At 39.7% G+C, this 25855-nt stretch overlaps 1 protein-coding gene and 4 non-coding genes across 9 annotated transcripts; 1 reads left to right on the top strand and 4 right to left on the bottom strand.

Annotated features, from left to right (window-relative positions):
• Positions 1–1343: 1343 nt before the first annotated feature.
• Positions 1344–25817, top strand: LOC129353106 (ATP-dependent 6-phosphofructokinase, platelet type-like). Of its 5 annotated transcripts, XM_055022314.1 has the most exons (23): positions 1344–1553; positions 7342–7415; positions 7784–7861; positions 9248–9437; positions 9517–9682; positions 9773–9817; positions 10050–10158; positions 10988–11083; positions 11527–11619; positions 11706–11831; positions 12724–12788; positions 12908–12977; positions 14306–14452; positions 16297–16367; positions 16454–16541; positions 17960–18112; positions 19910–20062; positions 21038–21202; positions 22341–22402; positions 23245–23356; positions 23513–23612; positions 23734–23839; positions 24903–25817. In XM_055022314.1, the coding sequence occupies exons 1-23, from the start codon at positions 1445–1447 to the stop codon at positions 25057–25059; spliced, it is 2535 nt and encodes an 844-aa protein (XP_054878289.1). In that variant the 5' UTR covers positions 1344–1444; the 3' UTR covers positions 25060–25817. The 5 variants fall into 5 exon arrangements, with proteins under 5 accessions (XP_054878289.1, XP_054878287.1, XP_054878288.1 ...); XM_055022312.1 differs by lacking the exon at positions 17960–18112; XM_055022313.1 differs by lacking the exons at positions 10988–11083; positions 17960–18112 and adding an exon at positions 10609–10704.
• On the bottom strand, positions 8055–8141 carry trnar-ucu (transfer RNA arginine (anticodon UCU)). The gene is given in 2 exon segments: positions 8055–8090; positions 8105–8141. It is a non-coding gene; the product is annotated as a tRNA-Arg (tRNA).
• On the bottom strand, positions 8342–8428 carry trnar-ucu (transfer RNA arginine (anticodon UCU)). The gene is given in 2 exon segments: positions 8342–8377; positions 8392–8428. It is a non-coding gene; the product is annotated as a tRNA-Arg (tRNA).
• trnar-ucu (transfer RNA arginine (anticodon UCU)) lies at positions 8810–8896 on the bottom strand. The gene is given in 2 exon segments: positions 8810–8845; positions 8860–8896. It is a non-coding gene; the product is annotated as a tRNA-Arg (tRNA).
• trnar-ucu (transfer RNA arginine (anticodon UCU)) lies at positions 9075–9161 on the bottom strand. The gene is given in 2 exon segments: positions 9075–9110; positions 9125–9161. It is a non-coding gene; the product is annotated as a tRNA-Arg (tRNA).
• Positions 25818–25855: the final 38 nt, after the last annotated feature.

Genomic DNA, 25855 nt, shown 5'->3' with positions numbered 1-25855 from the left:
GCACCCAAATTCTAGAAGTTAATAACTTAAGCAGTTCCTCATTTTGGATCTTGGAATGAAAATCGAATAAGTGAGGAGAGGCACTTATATCACAAGACATCTTTTTGTGCTGCAAGCAGAATTTTGAATATCCAGTGTCCTCAGCGTGGCCCTTTGAACCCGATGAACCCGAAGCTCCCATGTTTCCATCTTCAAACAATCCAATGTGTCTGGAGTAAAAGAAAATGAAGAAACTGGTAGATTTGGTGCCACAGGTGTGAGGGGACACAGCGTACCGTGTGCCAGTGTGCCGCCACGCCGCCTCTCAGACACACAAAGCCAACGCGATCATTTCAGTCTGACATTGTGATACTGGACCCAGACATGTTCAAGGTCACTGCATGGCGACTATATCTGAGACTATTGGGTCTGCAATCAGTTACATAACTGCATCCAGATACAGTATCAGTGTGGGCTGTGTCAGCTCTACGTGCTGTAACAATCCCCTTGTGCTTCCAGTGTTTGGATTGTGATGAAAGTTGTGAATTGAGGCTGATAGTGAAAGACTTCCTAGTTGTAGTGGATGGAATTTCCTCCCCCTCCCCGTCCTGGAAGAGACGTGGGACCTGATTGGTGCGTTCAGCCGCCAGTCAGGTGGATACCTGCGTCAGAGGCTTTCCAGCTCTATTCCAGATCGTGACAACCAAAGGCAAGTAAAAAAAATGAAGACTTACCACTCTGCTTCCTTTTCCACACCTGAAATCAGAAATGAAATTCAAATTAGCAGATGGTAGAAAAATGTTAGATTTTAGCAGTTATGTAACTCATGTATTAGAGGAGTTGACACTGATATTTTTTTATTTATCTTTATGTTTCTTTTTATATTTTTATCTCTTTTGGTCTATGTCCTAAAAAATCACAGAAAATGGGTGGGAAGTTCAACTTGAAGTCAGACAAACAGCGCCCTCTGTGGGCGGAGATTAAACTTGAGTTTCCAAAAAATCTAGAATTTTAAAAAAGATCAGAAACGCAGAAGCTTTCAAAGGAACAAAAACCTTTTTAAAAATTAGAAATAGATAGAAAGGAAGACAAATGTTCAGTCAATCTTTAAGAAGGAAACTTCAATCCCTCGACTTCAACCTACATGCCTCATCCTGAGATATGTTTTATTCATGTCTCAAGATGACATGAATAAAATAGAAACATTTCAAAGAATGTATCAATGTAGAAAATGATCATAAAAAATAAGACAGGCAGTGACAGTGGGAAATCCTCATCCTTGTAAGGAAAGGAGCAGGAATCTGTCCTATTGTAGGATCTTTGGAGGAGGAGGAAGAGGAGGGGGGTGGAGGGGGGCGTTAACTTCAACTGCCTCCCTCTCTCCTGCCACAGATACCCCCAGTGTCACCCTCCGGTGGGCTTTCTGAGGAGTTCAGCTAAACTTGAACCCCGGGCAGACCGAAACATGGCCGCAGCGACGGGACCGAAGCGGCAGGACACCCGGAAATTTTTCGAGAATCTTTCTGGAGCTGGGAAATGCATCGCGGTGCTGACCAGCGGCGGAGATGCTCAAGGTAACAGAGTCAGGTTGGGCTGTGAGAGCGAGCTGGAGTCAGGATGAGCGCAGGATCAGGGAGCTGAATCTAACTGCGCTCCTAACGCAGCAGCTGCGTTAGGAGCGCAGAAAGGCTGCGTTCCTGGGCGCCGTCTGTCTGAACCGCCTGGAAAAAAAAAAAGCCTAATCATTTATCCGTAATTTATGTTGATTTTAGTGCATCAGTTGGTTATTGTTAATTTAAAAAACACTACAGACAGGCACCTGTCCTATAAAGGGTGTATCTGGCTAAGCTTCCCAAATTGCACATTGCCCGGGCAGCAGGAACAGCGTGTGCTTTGATATCAGCGCGTCACAACAAGGGAAGGAGAAAGAAGTCCCTCCGAAGAAATTGTCATATTTTATACATCAAATATTTTTCTGCTAGGGATTTAAGTGCGTGCTCTTGAGTCTTCCGGACTGTTACGCAACAGCCTGCGCTCAGCCCCCGGCGCCTCTGCTTTCTGCGGGGATGCTGCACCATCTTTGCAGAGGGAAATGTTTCAAGTTTTCATAAAGACTCTCAGTCTGCCAGAAACACCTCCAGCGCGTGACTCAAGGCTCGTGCATGCATTCAGAAGCGAGCAGAGTATCAACAGGTGACTGAATAACTCGTATCTCTTTAATGCGAGGTGTTCTAAATATGCAACGTCATGCATGTATGCACAGATGGCGCAGACCTGAGCGCGCACTCCCCGGGGGGGGGCATGGCGGCGTCACTAACCTGATCGGCATTTCAGAGCCTTAATTATCTGCAGTTTCCACAAGTCGGTGCAGCAACGGAACCCCACATGACTAGAGTTAACTACTCCAACTTGTTCCTGAAGAATTTTATGTAGATTTTTTGAGCTATGTATTTTTGAATATGTATTAGTCACATATATTTCTTATGTATATAAAAGTTATGAAATGTTATGGTGTGTATTTCAGCTGTTTATTTATTTATTTTTTGCCTCAGAGATAATTCCTCCCGCATCACGGAATCTGAGTCACGACTGAACCAACATCAATTTATATGAACGCAACTATCTACATCCGGTGCAGCTTTTCAAATTTAAGCGGCTCAGTGTTGCTGGTAGAGCTTTACCTTTTTATTTGGAAAGAGTTTGGAATCAACTTCCGGTGACCTTCGGCGACTTAACGTCTGCTGTCCCTGAAGGTCAAGCAGGCTACGTGAGGAGCAGCGAGTATTTACAGAGATGATGGAAAGACTGAATTATGAATTTGTAGAGCTAAAATAACATTAGTGGTACCTAAACAACAGCTTTTGAATTAGTATAATAATGGTTGCCATTGAAAGGCAACTTTTGGATGATTTTTTTGTAGTCAGTGGTCTAACTGCATCTCTGCAGCCTGCACAGAATGCACCTTTAACCTCATTACTGATTGGCTCTCCCTATGCATAGAGCATGTTGTACTTTACCATGTAGGACACACACATGCACCAGTTAAACCAGTGCTATTGTTGGCTGTTACACAACACTGTGTGCCTATAGGCTGCTGGGAGTGTGCAGGGATATGCTCTTTCTCAGTTGTCAGAGCCCCTGCTGTACATCGTGGACAGCCTTTGTATTTAGGACAGGCTTCTTGTGGCAGCAGCTGAGATTTAATTATAGCTGCACCTTTAAAACTGGGCAGCCAGAGTGAAAGTGATGCAGAGTCAGACTCATCTGGGAGCACTGACGTCGGTCTGCGTCTGAAGTTCTGAGCAAAAACTACCGGGGATCTAGTGTTTGTAGTCTGGATGTCACTGTATAAATGCTCTGCATGCATAAGCTTTCTGCATGATTATAATCCATCTAAATCAAATATCACTGTATGGTTCGGGGCGGACATCATTAAGATGTAAGGGATGTTGTATTTGTTACTGCATCTTGGCCCTTATTATTCTCTATGGGTTTATAAGCTGCAAAAGACTTGAAGAGGACGTTTACGTTCCAGCAGGTTAATTCAAACAAATGACCAGAATTAATAAAATAATTTATATCCAAACATGACCATGTGACCTGTATTCAGTTGTGAATCAGATTTGAATATAAATCAAATCAAGTATTTAAAATGAACATATTTTAAATACATACACTTCTTCATAAAATGCCACAAAAATCTTTGAAAATGGTTATTTCGCTTTTTTTAACACAGTTCATTATAAAGCATTGTGCAGCTTCTTTTCACACATGGTTTGTTTTGAATTCAGTCATTTTAAAATTTATGGTCTCAAATAGCTCGTCTTGCTTTAGCAAATTTCAGATTGCATCTAAAACAGCATCCATAAGTTTCTGTATCCGTGTCTGAGGTGAACGGTGAAAATACGCACACTGATTCATTCTAGTGTTGTGGGATTCTGCTTGGGACCCCCTTTTCTCTGCCAAGTTTAGTGAATGAGCTCTTGTGATGATGCTTTTGAGCAGAGTAAAGAATGAGGTCACCATCCGGTGAGTTGTCACATCCCACACACTCGGTGCGGACAGGAGCCACAGAGCCAGAGAAGGGATGGGATGTTAGTGCTGGTGTGTTTACAAATCAAAATACCAAAGTATTCAGAACGTCAACTATGAGACTGGCTGGAAATAAAATAATCTCCAATTGAAAAATAATCAGTTCCTCTTGAACCTTTTTCTCATAATATAATATTGGAGAATACATTGTTTTTACATAACTTACTTATGACTTGTGTTTATAATTTTATTTATTACGTTTGAGCACAAAGAGTTGAATTTCACAAATTTAGATATTATTGTTATCCACATAAAATTAAATCTGGTTAAAGGTCAATGAGGTTAATTTAGTCAGCTGCACAACTTCTTCATACATACAGGTTAATCAGTTCAAAATCTCTAAAAAGTTAATATAAATATTACATTCAGAGAAAAACGTTGCAAACAAAAACCTGCCTGGACTCTAAAAACTCACTGAAGGTGTTTTTTTTAATCGCTTCACCTCATCATGTTTGTTTTCTGTTGCACTTCTTCCCAAAATCCTTAAATCTCTTCACATCCTCAGCTTGACCAAAATATTCCCATCCTTTGGAGCACATTATTGAAAACTTGTGAAAAACATTTAGAGCGCAGCTTTTCTGTTTTATTCACCGTGTTTGCTGTTATGTAAAATATTATGATGAACTTAGCAGATGTACTTAGAACAAAAACCCCTGAAGACGTCACTCACAGCACCCTGGTAGCGCAAACTACCAGGGTGCACCCAATAGATTTAAATTTGATATTTAGCATTTGGCCAAGTATTGTTGTTTTTATTTCATGTATTTTATTGTGTGTAATTTTATTTTCTTAATTGTATGTCTTGTCCACTTGTGAGTTTATGATTCATGTTACTAAAGCTAATTGTTTTTTAAATTCACTCAACTGTGTATGTGTGTCATTTAAACACCCATCGTGCTCCGACAGCCGAACCTATTGGCCCATCTACCTAAAACATATTGTACCCTTCTCAACTGTGTTACACCTGGTAATCAACCCTCACAGCTTTTCAATCATATTTAAGCCAGAAGTCTTCCTGTAGATATTCTTGCCTCTTCTATTTCCAACATGGTAAACCTGATGGTGAACCAAAGGAAGCCGGGTACGAGCACAACAGGAAGCGCCGGATTAACAAGACCTTAGCAAACAATGACCAGATGTCAAAGGTCAGAGGTTATTCAAGGAACATGCTTCACAAATGAAACGGGAAGAAAGACAAGACAATGTAGAAAAAATCTCCAAAATAAAACAGGGAAAAAAATCGAAATCGATTTTTTTCCCTAATTAATCCCATAATTTAAACACTCTTTTTTACAAGAAGTGTTTTTTTTCTTTCAATTGCATTATCTTTTACAAATCTAAAAAGTGTAATAGCAAAAACAAAAACATTCAGCTTACTAGGAAATATATGGTTGGCTGCAGGAAGTCTGTTATTGTGCACTGAGATAAATGTCACTCGGTGCTATGGGGGGATGCTCTGCGCAGCTGAACGCTGTGTATGAACAACATGTTCTGCAGTTGCTTCACCACAGAATATTGTAAGGTCAAAGGGTCACAGCAACATTTAGCACCAGCACAGGAAATACTCCACTGGACAACAGAGCTTAGGGCCATGAGAATAATTATTTTTAACATTTTACTTTTTCCTCACTGAATAAACATACTTAAATCAAACATTGTAAATTGTGCAACTGCATTAAAAAGTGCTTTTTAATCTTTGCACAAAAAAAGTACACCTTAATGTGTGATTATAAATTACATTTATGCTATGATTAGAAAACATGTTTTTATTCTTTTTTGTTGGGGAAAAACAGTTTATGTTGCACTTTTCCAGTCATAATGACCCACATCCACCCAACAGATACCAATACATAGATTGGTAGGAAAATCGGGACTAAAAGCTTGAGTTGCTTTTAACACAAATCTATAAGTGGCAAGAGAAAACTGGAATCAAACCCACAACCTTTGGATTGCCAGAGGACCTTCATCTCTGAGTCTGAGGAACAATGCAAACCTAAAATCCTGCCTTTAATCCACGTTTACCTCAGAAACAGACCATCCACCAGCTAACACATAAACAGGCCGGTATGTTCTGATCAACCTGTTAATGTAAAGCAACAGCAGCTCTGTGATCCCAGACGTAGTCTGAGATTTAAAGCCTGCCTCTTGTCTAATTGCACTAAGTGCTCTGACAGGCTTTTTCCAGACTTGGCACAACATTCTCTGGGCTCTCCGGTTCTCCGGCTCTCTGTGTCTCAGCTTCACTCTGTTTTGACCTCCTTTCCCCCAGCCTTCATCTTGCCCCTCCCTGTTTATGCTGCTGGTTTCAGCTCATTTAAAGAGCAGGACACTGAGGTCACTGGGTAGATAGGTAACCGAGGCTGTGTCAGATTTTCACTACTTGGTTATTATAATGACATTATGAAAATCTGTAAAAGTTAATTTAAAATGAATACAAGTGTTGTAAACAAAATTCATTAAACCTTTTCACATTTTGTCACATTACAAGTCAGTGTTTAACAGAGATTTTATGAGGTAGACCAACAGAATTAGCACATAGTTGTGGGGAACAAATAAATCATTCCATTAAGACTGAAAAAAACCCACTAAATAGTTAAAAAATAGAGAGCAGTGCGAGATCAGCTTTTAAAATAGCTGATCTCGCAGCTTTTAAAATAATCTTCTAAGCTTGAAACAAATCACAGCTTCCTGTTTAATTCAGCATGTGAAACTAGTAGGATACAAAAGGAGATCTATAAACTGAACTTGACAGGTCATGGAAAGAGTTAATCAGGGAAGGAGTTAAAGAGTGCATGCTGGCACTGGAGGAGCTGCCAGGCACTCAGGTGGAAAATCTGTTAGCTTTACATCTGCAGATCTGGCCTTCCTGGTCATGTGTCGGAATGAGGTTTTATCAGATAAAACCTCGCACCCCTGAGGTTTGTGGTTATAGAATGTTGTATGTATATCTTCAGAGGTCTGAAGATTTTTTTCACCACACTCCAGCTCTTCTTGAATCAAGAGAGTTATGGAGTTGTGGGACTTTATTTATGCAGTGTGTTTGAACCAGAGCGCTTTTTAAGAACTTTTAGCTCTTCAATATAAACAAATATGTTCAATAAAGTACCTTCTGGATTCAGTCTCTCTTGGTTGTTTTGGGAAAAACAAGCAAGAGACTCTTTTGTGACCCATGAGCTTACTGTTTATCACATAGCACCAATTTTATGTCTGTAGCAATAATCAACTTTCTGAAAATGCTTGAAAAGGCTCTAATTTTCTCTTTGTTCCCAGGCATGAATGGAGCCGTTCGGGCTGTAGTCCGAATGGGGATTTATGTGGGAGCCAAAGTCTACTTTATTCACGAGGTGAGAATGACTCAGAGTCCAGACATGACGATGGAGAGTCTGCAGTACCTGCCTCTCTCAGCTACACTAAATCTGTGCTGACAGCTCATCTGTACTGGGCTGTCACTGGGAATCAGGGACCAGCATGACTCAAGCTTCAAGCATAGTGCATATATACATCATATACATTTTATGAAGCTTGCATGTTATTTAGCTCCATCTTCTAATGTGTTGATAATACATGGATTACTCACAATTAATTGCAGATAATATTAGAATCATTCCTGTATAAATAGGATTGTGATTCACTTATTGCTTCAAAATGTGGATTTTCTTTTTAAATTAAGAAGTGAATGATTTCTTGCCTTTGTGTTGGTTTTTCATCTCAGGGGTATCAGGGGATGGTAGACGGTGGAGATTACATCAAAGAGGCGACGTGGGAAAGTGTCTCCAGTGTTCTGCAAGTGGTGAGCACAACCTGCTGTTGAAGTTTCTGCTCACACGCTCTTCATGTTCCCTTATTCTACTGTAAATTATGGTCCTTGATTCTTCCACCAAGAGATTTTTGGCTGTGCGTAGCTTCTTTGGGAGTTGACTTTCTTATTGTTTATCTTCACTATTAAGCATTTAAAGGAGAATGGCTTTCCTTCTGATAAAAGCTGACTCTGGTGGGACTCGAACCCACAACCTTTGAATGCCCTCAGTCTGCCTAGAAGTCCAATGTGCTATCCATTGAGCCACAGAGCCTTTAACCATGTATGTGCTTGTGTAAAAAAAAACCCTTACACATGTAAAGCACGGTTTTCCCCAACAGCAGGCTTTCAGCTACGTACAGCCTCTATGGTAGTTGAATACTGTTGTGCTTTTTCACCATAATATGTCTAATATGGAATGATTTTCCATTTTTTCTAAAATCAAAAGCTTATATATATATATAAAATACACAATGACTCTGGTGGGACTCGAACCCACAATCTTTGAATAACCTCAGTCTGTCTAGAAGTCCAATGCGCTATCCATTGTGCCACAGAGCCTCCTTTTATGTGTTGCATGGGTTTCAAAAACATCCTATGTTTGTATTCCAATGTCTTGCAGAAATATCAACTAGCTAGTTGACACTATTCGAATATTTGAACATTAGCCTTTTCATTGCTACTTGAAAATGGTCAAACAATTATTATATGGCAGAATACAAGAAAAATGCAGCAGAGTCAATTTTAATAACATATTTCTTGAAGGAATATTATCCCGTTAGTGGGTCGTGTGCACTTTTTAAACATTGGAAAGGATTCTTCCATCAATAGGTTTTTGGCTGTGCATAACATTTTTGGGAGTTTTTTTGATAGTTGACTTTCCTGACGTTTATCTTCACTATTATGCATTTAAAGGAGAATGGCTTTCCTTCTGATAAAATCTGACTGTGGTGGGACTCGAACCCACAACCTTTGAATGCCTTCATTCTGCCTAGAAGTCCAATGCGCTATCCATTGCGCCACAGAGCCTTTAACCATGTATGTGCCGGTGTAAAAAAAAACCTTAAACATGTAAAGCACGGTTTTCCCCAACAGCAGGCTTTCAGCTATGTACAGCCTCTATGGTAGTCAAATACTGTTGTGCTTTTTCACCATAGTATGTCTAATATAGAATGATTTTCCATTTTTCTAAAAAAAAAGTATGCAGTGACTCTGGTGGGACTCGAACCCACAACCTTTGAATAACCTCAGTCTGTCTAGAAGTCCAATGCGCTATCCATTGTGCCACAGAGCCTCCTGTCATGTGTTGCATGGGTTTCAAAAACATCCGATGTTTGTATTCCAATGTCTTGTAATTGCTATAATCGTCTCTGTCTTTAGGGTGGCACCGTCATTGGCAGTGCCCGGTGTAAAGAGTTTCGTTCCCGTGAGGGGCGACTAAAAGCTGCTCACAACCTCGTTCAGCGGGGCATCACTTACCTGTGTGTGATTGGTGGAGACGGCAGCTTGACCGGAGCCAATCTGTTCAGAGAAGAGTGGAGTGGCCTTTTGAATGAACTCACAGAGCAAGGTGATTGTTCAACTTAAATTCTGAATTTCTGTGCTTCAGCTTTACATACTTAAACTCTTTGTCCTTTCTTTGTGTGCAGGGCTCATAGATGAAAAGGCAGCCAGAAGTCATTCTCAGCTTCACATTGTCGGTATGGTTGGCTCTATCGACAACGACTTCTGTGGCACAGACATGACCATTGGCACTGACTCAGCCTTGCATCGGATCATTGAGGTGGTGGATGCTATCATGACTACAGCTCAGAGGTGAGTATATCCCTTCATGGTTGCAAAATGACCAGAAGGTATGAGTAACTCCATAAATTGATAGAACTGTTTGTTTTCATTGTTTTCCAGTCACCAGAGGACATTTGTGCTGGAAGTCATGGGCAGACACTGCGGGTAAATGAATTCATGATGAATGTATGAATTATACATTACTGAAAAAAATTCTAAATGTAAACTCTTAAAAACATGTTGCAAGTTTTGGAGGCTCATCGTTTTCTTTATTAAGGTTGCTCTAAGATATATGATGTTATGGTGCCAATTTGGCTGCCTATGTTTTTAATAATTGCATCTCAGGCCAAAGTCCATCTTACATCAAAATAATATGGATGTCTATATGTGTGTTTAGATACCTTGCTCTAGTCAGTGCCCTGGCATGTGGAGCAGATTGGGTTTTCATTCCAGAGATGCCTCCTGAAGATGGCTGGGAAGACAACATGTGTCAGAAACTGTCTGAGGTAACCTCTGTGCTTTATTTTTTTAAAGACCAATCATCATAGAATATGTTTTCAATACAAATGCATAAAACTCCTGGAAGTCTTCTTTATCACCACTCTTTTGGGCACACAGTCAGTAAGCGCTAAGAAAATGAATGGCATTGGACTTACCTGTTAATATTTAAGGAATCAGTCACTGCACTAAACACAGACAAGGGAGCAATTAAATCCAATCGTGGCTAGAAATGAAAAAGCAGGTCAACTCTGAGATAGCATAGTCTCAAGAAGATATCATGAAATGTTTCTTTCATCAAGAATTTTTCACTGCAACATCTATTATTATAGGAATAATGCACAAATTTTTAACCAAAGCTCTTGTAAATTCAAACTGGGCGGTTTGAACACAGCGGTCCATGCATTGTGATGTTATTACTTTCCAACATACTTCATTGTGCTTTTGCTATTGTCCAGAGTCGATCTCGAGGTTCCAGGTTGAACATTATCATAGTTGCTGAAGGAGCCCTTGACAGACAAGGACAACACATTTCCTCTGATTTAGTGAAGAAAGTGAGTAAAGCTCAGTCTCAGACTGATGCAGAGGAGAACCAACAGCTGGAACACTAAGTGGAAATGGATGGTTCTCAAGAATTGATGTAAATAATCTCAGTTTGGTCGAGTTGCTTGTCACACTGCCAGGAATATGGCAAAGTACAGAGGACAATAAGCAACAAGTCGGAAGTTTCCTTTGATTTTGTCCTGAGTTCATCCTCCATTGTTTGATCCAGCTTGTGTCACTGCAAAACGTTTTCTGTCATGCTTTCAAATACTTGTGCTTTTCATATTTCTCTAGAACCGTGCTGATAAGAAAAGGCTGAACATTATTATTGTAGCTGAGGGTGCCATTGATTGCCACAACAAGGCAATAACCCCTGATTATATCAAGGACGTAAGTATGGTCGCGAAGTCTCGTCGTCTGGTGGATGCTCGAATTCTCCTTCATAAGCATGAGTTTTTTCTTCTCTTTATGGTTTTGGTTTCCTCTCGGTGGAAACAATTACCACATTTCATGCTTCACATGTGGTAATTTCTAAAAAAAAATATTCACAATTTAATTTTCCTTTTTTTTATTCCGTTCCTGCATCATTTTTTGTTTCCGCTCAACTTCCTGGAAAGTTGACCTTGCATGTCCATTTTTTGGCACACACCAACATGACAGGAAATGTTTTGCATGATTTCTCCTCTGTTACTTTTTTGTTTTTTTTCCCCAAGTCTGTTTCATTTCAAGAAGCGATCGAGTCTTACAAATATCAAACTAATCGGAGGCAGAATATATTAATTTTAAAAGCCATTCTGTTACCTTCTGTCAATCTGTGATGTCTCTGTCGAAAGCTGGTCGTGAGCTGCCTGGGTTTTGACACCAGGGTCACTATCTTGGGCCATGTACAGAGAGGTGGGACTCCATCTGCCTTTGACAGGATTTTGGTAAGTCATCATAAGTCAATTACAATCCCATTTGTTTCACTTTTATGGAGATGGCTTGGTAAACGCCTGCTGAAATGAATTTCCAGGCCAGTCGAATGGGCGTGGAGGCAGTGTTGGCGTTACTGGAGGCGTCCACCGACACGCCTGCCTGTGTTGTGTCTCTCGTTGGCAACCAGGCTGTTCGACTACCGCTTATGGAGTGTGTTCAGATGGTAAGTTTGCTTGTTTATGTTTATGACCTCAAATGTATGGAGAGTTGGCTGGTGTGTATCATGTGCATCATCAGACTCAATGACCAATTTCTCAAAACTTTAAGCAGTGATTCAGACTGCTTGTTATCATCTCACCCTGTTTCTAAAAGGACGAGTGTGAGGTAGAAGACTGAACCACCAGGTGTGCCATGACAGAACAGACCACTGATGTTCAGACGACAGTTATGTATTTGATAAAGTGCCATGCAGTGGATATGTGTCACCCTTCAAGAGGGAATACACTCATTATCACCGTTAGCCCTCCATATCAACCCTGCAGAGTTTCAGTCTACTCCTCTGGTTTTTGCAATTCAGAAACCTCACATATACTCAGAACATGGCAGTCTTAATTAGTAACTCATGAAAGGCAGAACAGATAACTTCACTAATGAATTGTGAAAGAAGCAGCAATGCTTACAAAGTACGACTGATCTTATTACTTTTTTCTTTTGACTGACGACAAGGAGAGTTTTAGTTTTACCCCATTGCACCTTTTCCTCCTAAGTGCCCCAGTTTTATTAACTTTGCTTTGATGAAAATTCTCTCCATGTATTATCTTGATGTAGTTGCCATGGTGAATCAAGGTAAGTAGGTGGAGGTTTATTGATCTGATAGCACACTGTCACTCAGGACAAGGTTACCCACAATTTCCCTGTGTTTTGTAAGAGAAATCAAAATGAAAAATAACTTTTTTGACAGTTATTTTCTGAAATTATCCCCAGGTGGTTCCTATTTCACTGAACTTTTCTCACCATATATCAGTAGTTACCAACAGACGTGCTCAAAGAGAAGACCGGCTACATGCTGAATGCATTTGTGTTTCAGTAAAGCAGCTCTTCTGTTTTGCCATCAGACTCAAGAGGTACAGAAGGCCATGGATGAGAAGAAATTTGATGAGGCGGTCAGACTGCGCGGCAGGTAGGTCCGAGACAAAACTCATGAAATGTGCAAATAAGTCATCTGCAAAGAAATTGCAAAGCAAGGTATGTAATGGATTTGTGCTAACTAAAAACTTTAACTCTATTTTCAATGTGCAGGAGCTTTGAAAATAATCTGAGCACCTACAGACTGCTTGCTTCTCAAACGGCTCGCTCTGAACTCCAAAATGTAAGCGCCACTGCAAACAAAAACAACTAAACATGAAGAATACAAACAAACCAGAAATCCATTGTTTTAATTTCAATGATGCATCTTTTCCAACAGCTGCTGTGAGATTTGTACATTAGCATAAGGTACCGCCTGGTCAGGTGCATCCTGGGTGCTGCAGTCTTTTTGTGACACTAACAGAGTCTCTGTTTTTCTGACTGACTTGAGGGAGAGGAAGAGAAGGAGGCAGAGGATGAAGAGCAATCTCATGTATGTGATGGGTCGGCTTCTGCAGCTTGTGCAGGAGTAGTTCGCACCATTAGTTTTAGGCTAGTTAGCTGAGACTCCTAATCAAGCTGCCGGCTTCCAATTACCATGCTGACAAAAAATGAAAACATTTTGCGTATTCATGTCTGAAATAAATCTCTTTAAATTCATATTTTCACTTTGTCATGGTAACAGAGTGCCACAAAAGGGTCGGTGCTCCCACTAGTTGCTCTGTCCATCTTTTCTTACTTTTTCATGGTTCTGCTTTGTTGTAGAATTGCTTATATAGAGATGCATTGATTCTGAAGCATAGTCCCACAAGTAATGGCTTCTATAATTCATATAAGTATAAAAAATAAGCATTGAGTCTGAAGAGAAAGATGCTGGTAACATTACGCATAACTCAAAATTATGCTGGAGTTTTTAAGTGCATGACAGACATTTGTGTTTTAGAGCTTAGCTTAAGCTGAATTAAAGAGACAACTTTAATATCTATATGAATTTGATGCTGTTCCTTAAACATTTCAGATGAAAATGTAAATTACATAAAAATGATTCTGAAAATATAACTTTTTTTGTTCCAATGTTTCAGACGTTTGACAGTTTTTGATTGTTTTTTTTTCACAGTCAGGAATTACTTATTAGTCAATTTTCAATAAAATGTAAGTTTAGTTTCTTTATCAGCAGAAGTTCTGAAAGTCTTCTTTTTGAGGTTCTGACATCTTGAACGTGTTATTGGTCCTGAGTGGCCAGCAGATTCTTAATGCTCATGGCTGCTGATGTTTTCTGTGGCTGTCATGAGAAAACAAAAGTTGCTGCTTCTCTGCATTTCTAGAAGCATGTGGCTTCTTGCATGTAAGGTTGTCATTGCAGAAACTATTTCATTTCCTCATTTTTAATGCTGAGGTTCACATATGCTATGTTCAAACACTCAATGTGAAATTCACGCATTAGGTGACTAAAAGTCGGGGTTAGAACATACGCCCTTAACGTTCGCAGAGCAGCCAGATTCTGCTTCATCTACTGCATATTTAGCACCTTTCATGGTTTTGTGTGAAATATCTGCCCTCCACTATCCTCAGAGCTCCTTCAACGTGGCGGTGATGAACGTCGGCGCTCCGGCGGCCGGTATGAATGCCGCCGTGCGTTCTGCCGTCAGGGTGGGAATCACAGAAGGCCACAAAATGTTTGCTGTCAACGACGGCTTTGAGGGCTTCTATAAAGGACAGGTGAGTCACCACAAACACACAAACAGACAAAAAAGTTAAACTTTTTTCTTTGTCCAATTATAAAAATTGTACAGGCCAAAAATGGCTGCCAAACTCAAAGGATGCACCAGTATTTCATTGAACTCTATATTTTCTTAATAGATAAAACTATTAAAACAAAGGCTTTTAAAAGAACCTTCCTCTTGTCAGAGATCCTTAAACCACCACTTGTTTAAGAAAATAGATGATTTGCTTTCAAAATGGAAGAAAGCATTTTTTTTTTCTCAAAATGTAATTTTACTAAGAAATCATTCTCATGATTTGATTTATATCTGGAAGACAAATTGTGTGTTGTAACTGATAATACATATAAAATCTTTATCTCCAAAAATTGAATTTTGAGAAATTCCACATGGAACAGTTTTTAGCTCCTACTCTTTTCAGTTTAATTGTTATTCATAGAGGAGTTTCCTATCATCAGCTTCAGGCATACGGTGACGGTGCAGTTGTTTACGCCGCAGGTGAAACTTTTGATTGTGCTGCAGAAAGACGACAGCTTTTGAGAAAGTGTCAGCATATCTAGATGAATCGACACAGTTACTAAAATTGGAATCTCACTGGATGTAAATGTAAGAAAACAGGAGAAAAGAAAAGAATGCTCTTGAATATAGTTTGATGCGCTCCTGCTCCGAATAGTTCATGCCTACAGGGATCAGTGGTGTTTATTTAACACCATGCTTTGAGTGGATTTATTACTTTCATGTGGCATCATTTATTTAATAGTTTAAATGTAATCATTTTTAAGGACAATCTAAACATCTGATAATAAAAAAAATATTCTCTACCCACTGATACTGTCAGCAGATGTGACAAGGGTAGTTTACCACTCATAGCATGCAGGCAATAAGTTCTTTATGACAAATGAATAAAAGTTATGTTGTGTCATAAAAAGAAACAAGACAAAATTTAATGTTAGTATCCTGCTTGACATGACAAGCAGGATACTAACATTCAGTCTGCGTGCAGCCTGATAAACGGACTGAGCCCAGATGTAGGACCATCACTAACCGCTTCCTCTGAGCCCTAATGACCACAGTGACAACAACAGCGTCCTGTAAACAATGCTGCTTACAGTAAGGCAATTACTGAACCTTCCCCAGCAGCAATTCCATTCATGCAAAGAAGCGGTCTGCAGCATGCTCTGCTGACCGCTGGCAAACACTTGCTCGTACACCCACATACGCACAAACACACACACCCACACACACACACACACACCACACACACACACACACACACACACACACGTGTTTGGATATTCCAGCAGAGCTGTGGTGACCTGTGGGAAGTGATTACTCTCCCAGGTGGGTGGTCACAGAGGAAGATTAGACATGACTGAGACATGAAGCAGTGATCCCTGAGTAAAAGCTCTTCTAAATAGGACACAGACTGCAGTGAAGAGCAGCTTGTTTGATAAAACTCTGCTTGCATTCATGCGATATGAAAAGAGTAAAGGGGAAAAAAATGAGCCACTCTCTTTACTTTGTTGCTTTTAAATATAATAATAGCAATAAAAAATAATCTTTTCATAACCTTATTAGTAAATGTTGCTCTAGCTTACTAATATTTGTCTTTTCTATCATATAACAAATCTAAATAAATATGTATCCCTGCAGTTTTTTGCTTTGAAAAAGCAAGTATCTTTGTTAAAACCTCACACCTCATGAACAGCCTCAACACTTTGTCTGCTAGTTGGGAACTGTTAAAAGGGAATCTTGTGTTGATGTAATCATGACATTTTTCTCTGTAGCTCCTTTGCAGTCTTTTAGAAGCACCTCAGCGGCTTTATGTTTTATTCTTCTCAGATCAAGGAGATCAAATGGGGAGATGTGGGAGGTTGGACTGGCCAAGGAGGATCTCTGCTGGGGACAAAAAGGTGAGAACAGAAACACACACACACAAAAATTATTTCCTATAAAACAAAGTTGTAAATATAGCAGATTGTCTCTATTCCCCATTAAGAACTCTTCCAGCAAAACATCTGGATGCAATTGCTGAGCAGATGAGGATCCATAACATCACTGCTTTACTTGTTATAGGTGGATTTGAGGTATGTCAATTTTTTATTTATTAGACAGTTATCTTTTTTTATTTAAACTTCAGTATTTATTTTAATATTTTTAAATATAACAAAAAGTATTGCTAAAACTTTTAGAATTTAATTCTGCTGTTTTATATTCATGCTCTGTTATGATTGATCAGTTATTGATTTTGCTCATTTTAATCATTGTAACCTGTTTCCACTGCTGCTGTCTTGTATTTTACAGTGGATCTTAAAGTGTGATCATCACTGCTAAACTGACAGGCATTTCAGTTCAACAAATTAGTTTTTTATTTTACTTTTTTTTAAATTTCTGTAGTGTGACATTGAGCAGATTTTGAAAGCCTGGCATTTTAAACGGTGTTTGTATGCTCTTTAGATCCATTGGTGACCTGTTCTTTATTTAAAGTCTGTTGGAGTTTTTTTTTGCTTTCACTAGCTTTCTCTATTTAACATTTCAGCTGGTAAAAACCATGACTTGGCTTTTTAACTTTTTAAGCATAACACTAATTGATGCATAAGGAATTGTTTCAGGCTTTATTTTAAACACAGGACTGTGCAAAGTAATGAAATGATATCAAGTCATTTTCAGAAATTTTGGTGCCTCAGAAGCATCTTCTAAAGAAATTAAGTTTGGTTTAAAACTTTTGCACAGTACTGTATGTGTATTATTTATTGACAAAGCTGCAACAGCTGTTGTGCATAGCACTGCCAATCTTTTGCTCCAATAATCATAGTTATTATTGATTGCATGAGATAATGGATAAACTATTTCCAGGTGTCCCCTGACAGATCAGTGCAGCTTTGCCAATAAAGAAAAAGCTAATTTTTTTCATCTTTGTATCTTTTTTGTGCAACAAGCAACATCAGCTTCCTGTGCATGTCTGGTGCCTGCAGTGATTGGCTTGGCTCTCTCCCTTTGGCTTCTCCCTCCACTGCACTCGTCCGCTGAACTTTGTTTTTCCCAAGAGTGCCTGTAATTTTCCCACCGCATTTCTCCCATCAGCAGCCCCCCGTCCTGCATCATACCGCCTCCCCGCCTCCCTGCTTGGATACAAGCCACATTCAGCATGAGTTTTGTCTCCCCACTCAATTTTCACATTACAGATCAGACGATATCTTATTAAAGATATGTTTGGACCCAAAACTTATTAAAATCTTTCTGTTAGCATTCCCTCCTTTTAAACTTCACAGACTTTTGTATCCTAAAAAGAAGAATTTATAATTGAACCAAACAGTTAAGCTAATGACGATCTTCCTTTGGATCTTATTGCTGTTGCAGCTTCTTCCTGGACTTTTTATTACCTAAAAGCTTTTCTGTATCCTTGTTCTCATTCTGCTACATTAATATCTCCACGTTACGCCTCACTTCTCTGCCATTCATGTCCTGATCCCAACCAATAAGATGCTGGCTCTCCACGCTGCAGGCATACGTTGGATTACTGGAACTCTCCTCGGCACGGGACAAATACGCCGAGTTCTGCGTGCCCATGGTTATGATCCCAGCCACAGTCTCCAATAACATACCCGGTTCAGATCTCAGCATTGGCTCAGACACAGCTCTGAATGCCATTACTGACGTAAGTGTGGCTGCGTTGAGCGCATGCGAGTGTTTGTGGATGTCAGTCAAAGGGCGTCCCGTCGATCAGAGTTTGGGACTCTTCTGACTACCAGCTCGCTTCCGAGAATCAACATCAGGAAGTGAAAACTGAAGTGTTTTTATTATTATTAGAGCTCTAGTATCAGAGAAAACTCATGCAACTGAACAATATGGCTTTCTTCAAGACACATTGAGATATATCCAATTCAGTCCAAAAACAGTTCATATCAATACATTTCATTGATAGCTGATCTTGAATCTCCTTCAGTTATCAAGGTTCTTCCTATAAGTTGGAGCTTTTTGCACCAAGGTTTAAAACATATCCACACTTTTGTTATGGTTCACCCAAAATAATACAACAAATCACAACATTTATTCTGGAGTGACCTTTTAAATGTGTAAGCCATTGTTTGTTAGCTGCTTTGCTAAATGCAGGTTCAATAGAAACATTGTTACCACGGCGCTTATTTGAGGCAGATAAAACAATACGAACGTACTATGAGTCTGTAAAGAGGTTTAAATGAAACTAAACTAAACTATGTGAACATCTACAATCAGTATATTTGGCATTCAGTGTTATGGTAATTTTAAAATCTGTTTTTTTGAATACTGTGTGAACCACGTATTATGATGAGCTTAAATTAGTTAAAGATCCATCTCTCATCCAGCGAGACGTACTCGACCAGAAGTTATTAAGCATGAATTATTTAGTAGAGCCAAGTTATTACGTCTAGTTTTTGCTACTTGATATACGGATCACAGATGCAGTCAGTGTGTTAAGTTTTATTCTGTTGTGATGTTTTGCTCTCCTGTATACAGTAAACACCGTCGACCTTCTGCTTGACCTTTAGCCTTTAGCTTTAGCTGCTTAACCTTGGCTGACTTTGGAGGAAAAATCATAATACATCTACTCTCACAGAGCAAAAACCATCCAATAACAGTGATGGATAAACATAGTACAGTAGATATAAATAAAAAATAAACGTCATACAGTCTGTAGTTCTCTCAACACACCTGATGAGTTGAATTGTCCCTGAAAGGAGCTGATGAGTCAGAAACATGTTTCTGCTGTTGGTTGTTGGAGGTGAGTTGGTCTGCAGAGGTGCCAGGTAAGTCAGAGCATGCAGTGACTTGTTGCATGTTTGCACCATAGTCCTTGTTGTCTGAGTGTGTCGTGTCAGTGCAGTTTGCTGTTTGTGTGCTGATACACACTCGGTAAGTGGGCAGCGCTCCGACTCAGCTTATTTCTCCTCCAAACGACACAGACTATAAGTTCCTCGTTAAAGTCAAGCCTGCTGGTGCGTTTTGTTTCGAGACTCTTTGCTGGATGGACATAAATGGAGTCAGATCCTCTGCAGTCCCACCTCGGCCTTTATCTCTGCGCGTCAACACCGTGACTTGTCACTGCGATGACCTCACTCCTGCACCCTGCTCTGTCCCCTCGCAGCCAATGAGAAGCCAAAGCCCATCCCTGACGTCCTGGAGAGAGCGAGCTAAGCAGCCCACCCATTACAGAGCTGAATGTTCATGGTTCCAGTAAAAGTAAAAGGCTGCCCCATTCATGTATCCTTCATTTTCTATTGCTTTCTATTTCGTATAAAACATAAAATTGTGTTTAGCAAAACAGAGTTGAGTTTAGACCCAACATATTTTGACAGAAAAGAAGGATACAGGATGAGGGCAACACTCTGTCTTTATGATCAGTTGGTAAAGACATGTAGAGCTGTAAGTTCCCCCCCTAGTGGTCTAACTGCATATTACGGGCCACCACCATCAGGCTTTTGAGTCCCTGCTGGAGCTGTACGAGGCCCGGGCCAACTACCTGGAGTTTTGCATTCCCATGTGCATACTGCCTGCCACCATTAGTAACAATGTGCCGGGCACTGACCACAGTCTGGGAGCCGACACGTCGCTCAACGCCATTGTGGAGGTAAGGCCCAAAAACAGAAACACAACGAATGGGTCATGAGTCCAGAAAAAAGAATGAGAAATAGCACATTTTAGTGTATCGAATAGAACTTAAATCAAAATTATTGAGGTCTTCTTGTACAACCGCATCAAAAATACCTACGGGTTCAATAAGAAAAGCCCAGATTAAGCTGGTAACATGTCTGCTGAACCCCTCAGCACCACTTCAAATATCAATGGACAAACAGAAGCTTGTGAGTACACAACCTGCATGTTTCACTGAGTATCTGTGTTTTCTTGAAAAGTTGTAACTACATATTATTGTGTTGCAATCTGCATGATTTGATGGATTGAATTTTGCCAAAAGGAAGTTTTCAGATAAATTGAATCTGATTTGGTTGATTTCACTGTTATGTACAGCTTGACTTTGAATATGCTTTAACCTTTAGAATTTAAAGATTGACTCCTTTTAGAAACAATGAAATATTCAAGTAATTGTGCTTCAACATAACAAAGTTGACTGGGATTATTTACCATCAGGTGGTTTTAAATTCTTATTTTTAATTGATATTGACTATTTTCTGTCACAAAATTAAGGAATATATTTGCTGTTTTTCTTTACTGTCTCATTTTTATGCAGACACTTGAATAAAAACCTTATGATTTTAACATTTCTGCAGCACCATATGAAGTCAACCTGTGTATCATTGTGATATCAATACCCTGCAGGGATTTTTATTCACTCTAAAGCAGAGCTGCAGTTGTTTTTTGTCATCTCTTCATCTGTCACAATTATGCCATTTGTTGTTATTTTATGCTCCAGTTTGAAGTTTCTCTGATTCCAAATGGATCATTATAATTCCATCATATGTTCTATAGTATCTGAAATGATCCGGTTTGACTTGTCTCAGCTCTGCTTTTGAAATGCGTTCTCTGCAGCTGCATCCCCGAACAGAGTCGGAAATGTTTTTTAAACTGTAACTTCTGTGTGAATCAGACATGCGATCGCATCAAGCAGTCTGCCAGCGGCACCAAGCGGCGGGTCTTCATCATTGAGACTATGGGGGGCTACTGCGGCTACTTGGCCACGGTGGGCGGTCTGGCTGCAGGAGCCGACACCGTCTACATCTACGAGGAGCCGTTTGACATCCGTGACCTGCAGGTCAGATTCAAATACATGTTAATGCAGCATAACAATTATGAACCTGCTGGGTAAATTGCATGTGGTATATGACAACTTGGTATATCAGATGTTAGTTCACATGCATCTTGCTTCTGCTGCAGTCAGGAGGTGTCAGGAATTTGCACGTGAGCCAGATTAAAAATATGCATACAAGGGAATTTATAAATAACCTCGGAGCTGCATCATTCATTCCATAACAGCCAGATCTCTTTAGAGGATTAGAGACAGGAGGACTGTCAGTGTTTGTTGTTACCATTGTCCCAAAAACGAGATGTTTGTTTTCTTTAAATTTACTGATAAGAATTTTAATAAATCGCACTTTTTGGTTTTCAAATCGTTTCTTTTGAAGTGAAAATATTCTAATGTTTTACTAACCAGTAGTGGGAGGCTTGAGGCATTTATTAAAAATTAGTTTCCATGTGAAGTTAAGAGGTTTTAAGGTTTTGATTAAATGATCAATACGCTCGATTTACAAGCAGATAAGAAATATTGACTTCATATAAAGCAGACAACAGAACGGTGATGATAAAAAGAGGCGGCTGAAGAGTAAATGGAGTAAAATTTTAAACATTGTCTAAAATAGACTTGCATACATAGCAGCAACAACAAACAGTGATGTGAAGGAGGAAAGGTGTGCAGAGCAACATGCCATTCATTTCACATTTAAAACAGCCACACTGTCACATTGTACTGCACAAAAATGCAATAACAATAGCCTATGAATGATTTCAATAAAGTAAGATAAGCAAATACCTTAAAACATATTTTTTTTTACAATTTGATAAAGTAGATAAATGTTAAACTTTAAATACTAAATCCTGCTCCTGATTTCTGGAAAACATTTAGACTTCTAAATATTCTTTCATGTAGAGAAGTGATTAAAATTTCACAGAAGAACCTTAATGGACTCTTAATACCTAAACTAACATTATCTCTCCTTCTGCATTCAGTTGCTAAAAACGTGGTTGTGTCGCCCTCTGGTGGTGGTTTTGTTGCACTGCGCCTCTGTCATGTGGAGCGAGCCCACTGAGGAGTCTCAGAGCAGCAGATGCTTGTACAGGTTGGAGGCAGCGGGCGTTCTTCCCTCAGGTTCCCGTTAAGTTCCCTCTGTTTTCAGGCCAACGTCGAGCATCTGACGCAGAAAATGAAGACGAGCATCCAGAGAGGCTTGGTGCTCCGGTGAGTTTCATTCATTTTGGGAAAGATTGTTGTGTTTTCAATTTGCTGGTGTCGGTCGAGCTTTCGTCAACACAGAAGAGACTAACAGATGAAAATGTTAAACTGTCATGAAAATGTTTCCATTGTTGAAAACTCTGTTATGTTATTTTCCAGCCTTCAAAGTGACCCTTCAGACTTCTGTGATGTTGTGTGTTGCGGTTATTTTAGTCCACTGCAGTGTTTAAAATGCTCCCAGCAGGATGAAGCTCTGTGGAAATAGGACAAATGTAATATTTTGAACAGAGCGTAGGTGACATTGTGAGGCTGTGCTGAGGGGTGCACCTGCATAATAATTTACTACAGCACACTAAAAACAGAACAATAATGGATGGAGAGTATCTGCAGGCTGTAAAACACAGTACACAGCAGTTTCATGAACTTAGAAACAGGATGAACTGATCTAATTAAACACAATAACAACTTCTATTGATGTGTTATGTGGAAATGTTTTTTTTTCCTCATTTAGCTATTAACTGAGTAAGTAGTAAGGCTATCTGCTCTGGTCGTGAGCCGTCATTTTTAACTTGCATTGCTTTAGAAGGAACAATGTGAAACCCATAGCTGTCTGTGTATTTGATGTTCAGAAATATGTCCTGACTGTAGTTATCTGTGTCATAACAAGCAAAAAGCAAAGCAGACTTTTTCAGTCCATTTGACCATAAATGTTGATCCACAGATTTGCCTTCATGCCTGCAGGCTTCTTAAATCATATACCTAAATATATTGCAATGTGGGGCATCTTCTTCACGTCAAGTATGTCTTCTTTTTCCTGTTTTCATTTTTGCCTCTGTTGTTTATTTTAGAAATGAGAATTGCAACGAAAACTTCACCACTGATTTCATCTACCAGCTGTACTCTGAAGAAGGTCGAGGTGTGTTCGACTGCAGGAAGAACATCCTGGGTCACATGCAGCAGGTAAAAACTTATAAAGTCTGGTTTAATTATCCCTTGAATGTTGATTTATAATGGTCAATAGAAGTATCTTTTAAAGTACTCTAGTATTTTGTAGTATTTTCTTTTACTAAATCTTGTAGAATCCGTCATGCGGTGCCATTATCTTCCCTTTAACAGGGCGGCGCTCCGTCTCCCTTCGACAGAAACTTTGGCACCAAGGTTGCAGCTAAAGCCATACAGTGGATCACACGGACACTCAAGGAGTCATACAAAGAAGGTGCGTCACACTACCTGCTTATGAACTTCAGTCTGAGAAGGATTCATTACACATTAATGTTTTTGGGAGATTTTCACTGTTTTGTCTTGGCTGTAAAAGTTTACATTCTCCTTATATACAGGAAGAGTGTTCACCAACTCAGAGGACACCGCCTGCCTGCTGGGGATGCGCCGACGGGCCATGGTCTTTCAACCTGTCGCTCAGCTCAGGGAAGAGACCGACTTTGTGTAAGATAGAGATTCTATTTTTATCCTTCCAGTCACGCTGTCCAAAGACCTATATCTACTTTAAAAAGAACATATGTTTAGGATTAAAAGAGAACCATTACATGAAATTATGCAAGACGTATCTTGGCATGTAGTTCCCAGATATATCTTGCAACTGTAAAGCCTGAGTTTTGTCTCATTTAGATGGCAGGAGAACATTTTCCTGAATACAGCTATGTACGCTCTCCTTAGCAATCAATGTATTCATTTTGACCCTAATCCACAATGCGTCAAAATGACCCAAACAGGTAAAGCTGGTTGGATTCCTGCTTTGTATCATTGAGTCAGTAAAGATTTCAGATCTTAACTGACTTCTGTGTTTGGAGATGACATTGTTACAACATTCACCACAGAGCAGAAACTGAATTTATTTAACATAATTTTACACTAGATGTTCCCGTTTATAACTGTCTCAATTCATAAACTCTTAATTACTTGTTTTCAGTTTGAAGTAGCATTCCTTCAGGTTACTCAGATATTCTGTGCTCTCTTTACTGCCAGCTGTAATGTTGCAGCTGTTTTAGAGCTGCAGCCCCATCACAGCTTCCATACACTGAACAAAAGGAGTTTGTCCCAAATTTAGCCCCACAGACTCTGCATGTCCTTCTAGTAATGTGCTGAAGGTGAGACCAACATTTCCTTGCCAAAGTATTCAAACCCCTGAAAGCCTGAATGATTTATCACCCATTTTGTTTTTTTATTTGTTTTGTGAAGGTCTCAGAATTTTGCGAGATGCTTTCCATCAAATGTGACAAAGCTTTAGCTACTTTACAAAAAAAAATGTGGAAAGCTGGAACTGCAGTGCAAGATAAAGTTTTGTTATGGAGGATGAATAGTTGATTTTGGGGGGGGGGGGGATTTCTTTGCAAAACATTCTGAAAACTGTTTATCAGCATGGTGAATTTTAATATAAGCGTCTTCATTTTTTTTTTGCAAGTTACTGTGCTTGAATTTGTACAAATCTCTTACTCTTGTTAGTATTGTCTCAAGTGAAACCTTCAGTTTCTTCTTTTTCTTTCTTTAGCCACCGGATCCCGAAGGAGCAGTGGTGGCTCAAGCTCCGTCCCTTGATGAAAATCCTGGCCAAGTACAAGACGAGTTACGATGTGTCCGACGCCGGCCAGCTGGAACACGTGACCCGGGTGCGGCCCAAAGAGAACGACGCCTCGGCTGCGATCTGAACCGCTGCCAGATAACGGCTTTACTCCCACAGGAAACCTGCTTCACATTTCAGTGGCAGCTGCTCATGCTGACTGATTCCTGCATATATGTATAAGGGAAGATTATTTAGAGTAGAGGTAAAATTTATGAAAGGGTTTATTGTATGAGTGTGGCACTTTTCAGAAGGAATGTTCAATTTTTAGGTAAAATTTTAAGAGGGTCATTTGGAAAGAGTATTTATTTTAAGCAAGCTAACATCTAACAAAGCTTAGATATCCAAAGTTACGAAACACAAATATATGCACTACCCACAATGTACTGTATTTAGGTTTTAGTGCTCCAACTGCAGCCATGTCTAATTATTGTTTCGTGTGAACACTGGGATTAAATCTTTTGATTAAACAGGTGCACCTGTTCAAAGTGCAGGTGCACCTTCACCTGCACTTTGAACCACGTAGTCAATCACCCAAGAAATGCTTTTAAAAAGGGAATCGATGTCTGGGGGATCAGCGCACGCTTGAGAATGTCCCTGAAGGCTTCAGAGTGAGCAGGTGTGTGTGTACGGTCAAAAGCTAACTGTACGTGTGTGTCGTGTTGTTGCCTTAGCTGCTTGTATCCATCCTGGGCTTTCTGTGTTTGCACCGTATAGTTTTTATTCATGCAGGCTGTTGCTGTAGCAAAGCAGAGTATTTGGAGGATGTGTGGAACAGCCCATTGGTAGCGTTACCGTGATGTGAGTGTCCTGTTAAGAGTAAATAAAGCTTTTATGGTGTGGAAATGCTGAATGTCGTGTTCATTTGGTAAATAATGGGAATA

Source organism: Poeciliopsis prolifica, unplaced genomic scaffold (assembly GCF_027474105.1).
Source record: "Poeciliopsis prolifica strain line A6 unplaced genomic scaffold, Auburn_PproV2 SCAFFOLD084, whole genome shotgun sequence".
In the NCBI taxonomy this organism is placed as follows: Eukaryota; Metazoa; Chordata; class Actinopteri; order Cyprinodontiformes; family Poeciliidae; genus Poeciliopsis; species Poeciliopsis prolifica.
Note: the sequence above shows the minus strand (reverse complement) of the source record. Positions and strands in the feature narration are given on the sequence as shown.

Bases quoted from the DNA above. Each gene is read 5' to 3' on its own strand.
- LOC129353106 (XM_055022314.1), top strand. From the start codon at position 1,445: ATGGCCGCAGCGACGGGACCGAAGCGGCAGGACACCCGGAAATTTTTC. The intron at 14,453-16,296 runs GTGAGTCACCAC...TATTCTTCTCAG, and splicing joins AGGGCTTCTATAAAGGACAG to ATCAAGGAGATCAAATGGGG. The intron at 23,357-23,512 runs GTAAAAACTTAT...TCCCTTTAACAG, and splicing joins TCCTGGGTCACATGCAGCAG to GGCGGCGCTCCGTCTCCCTT.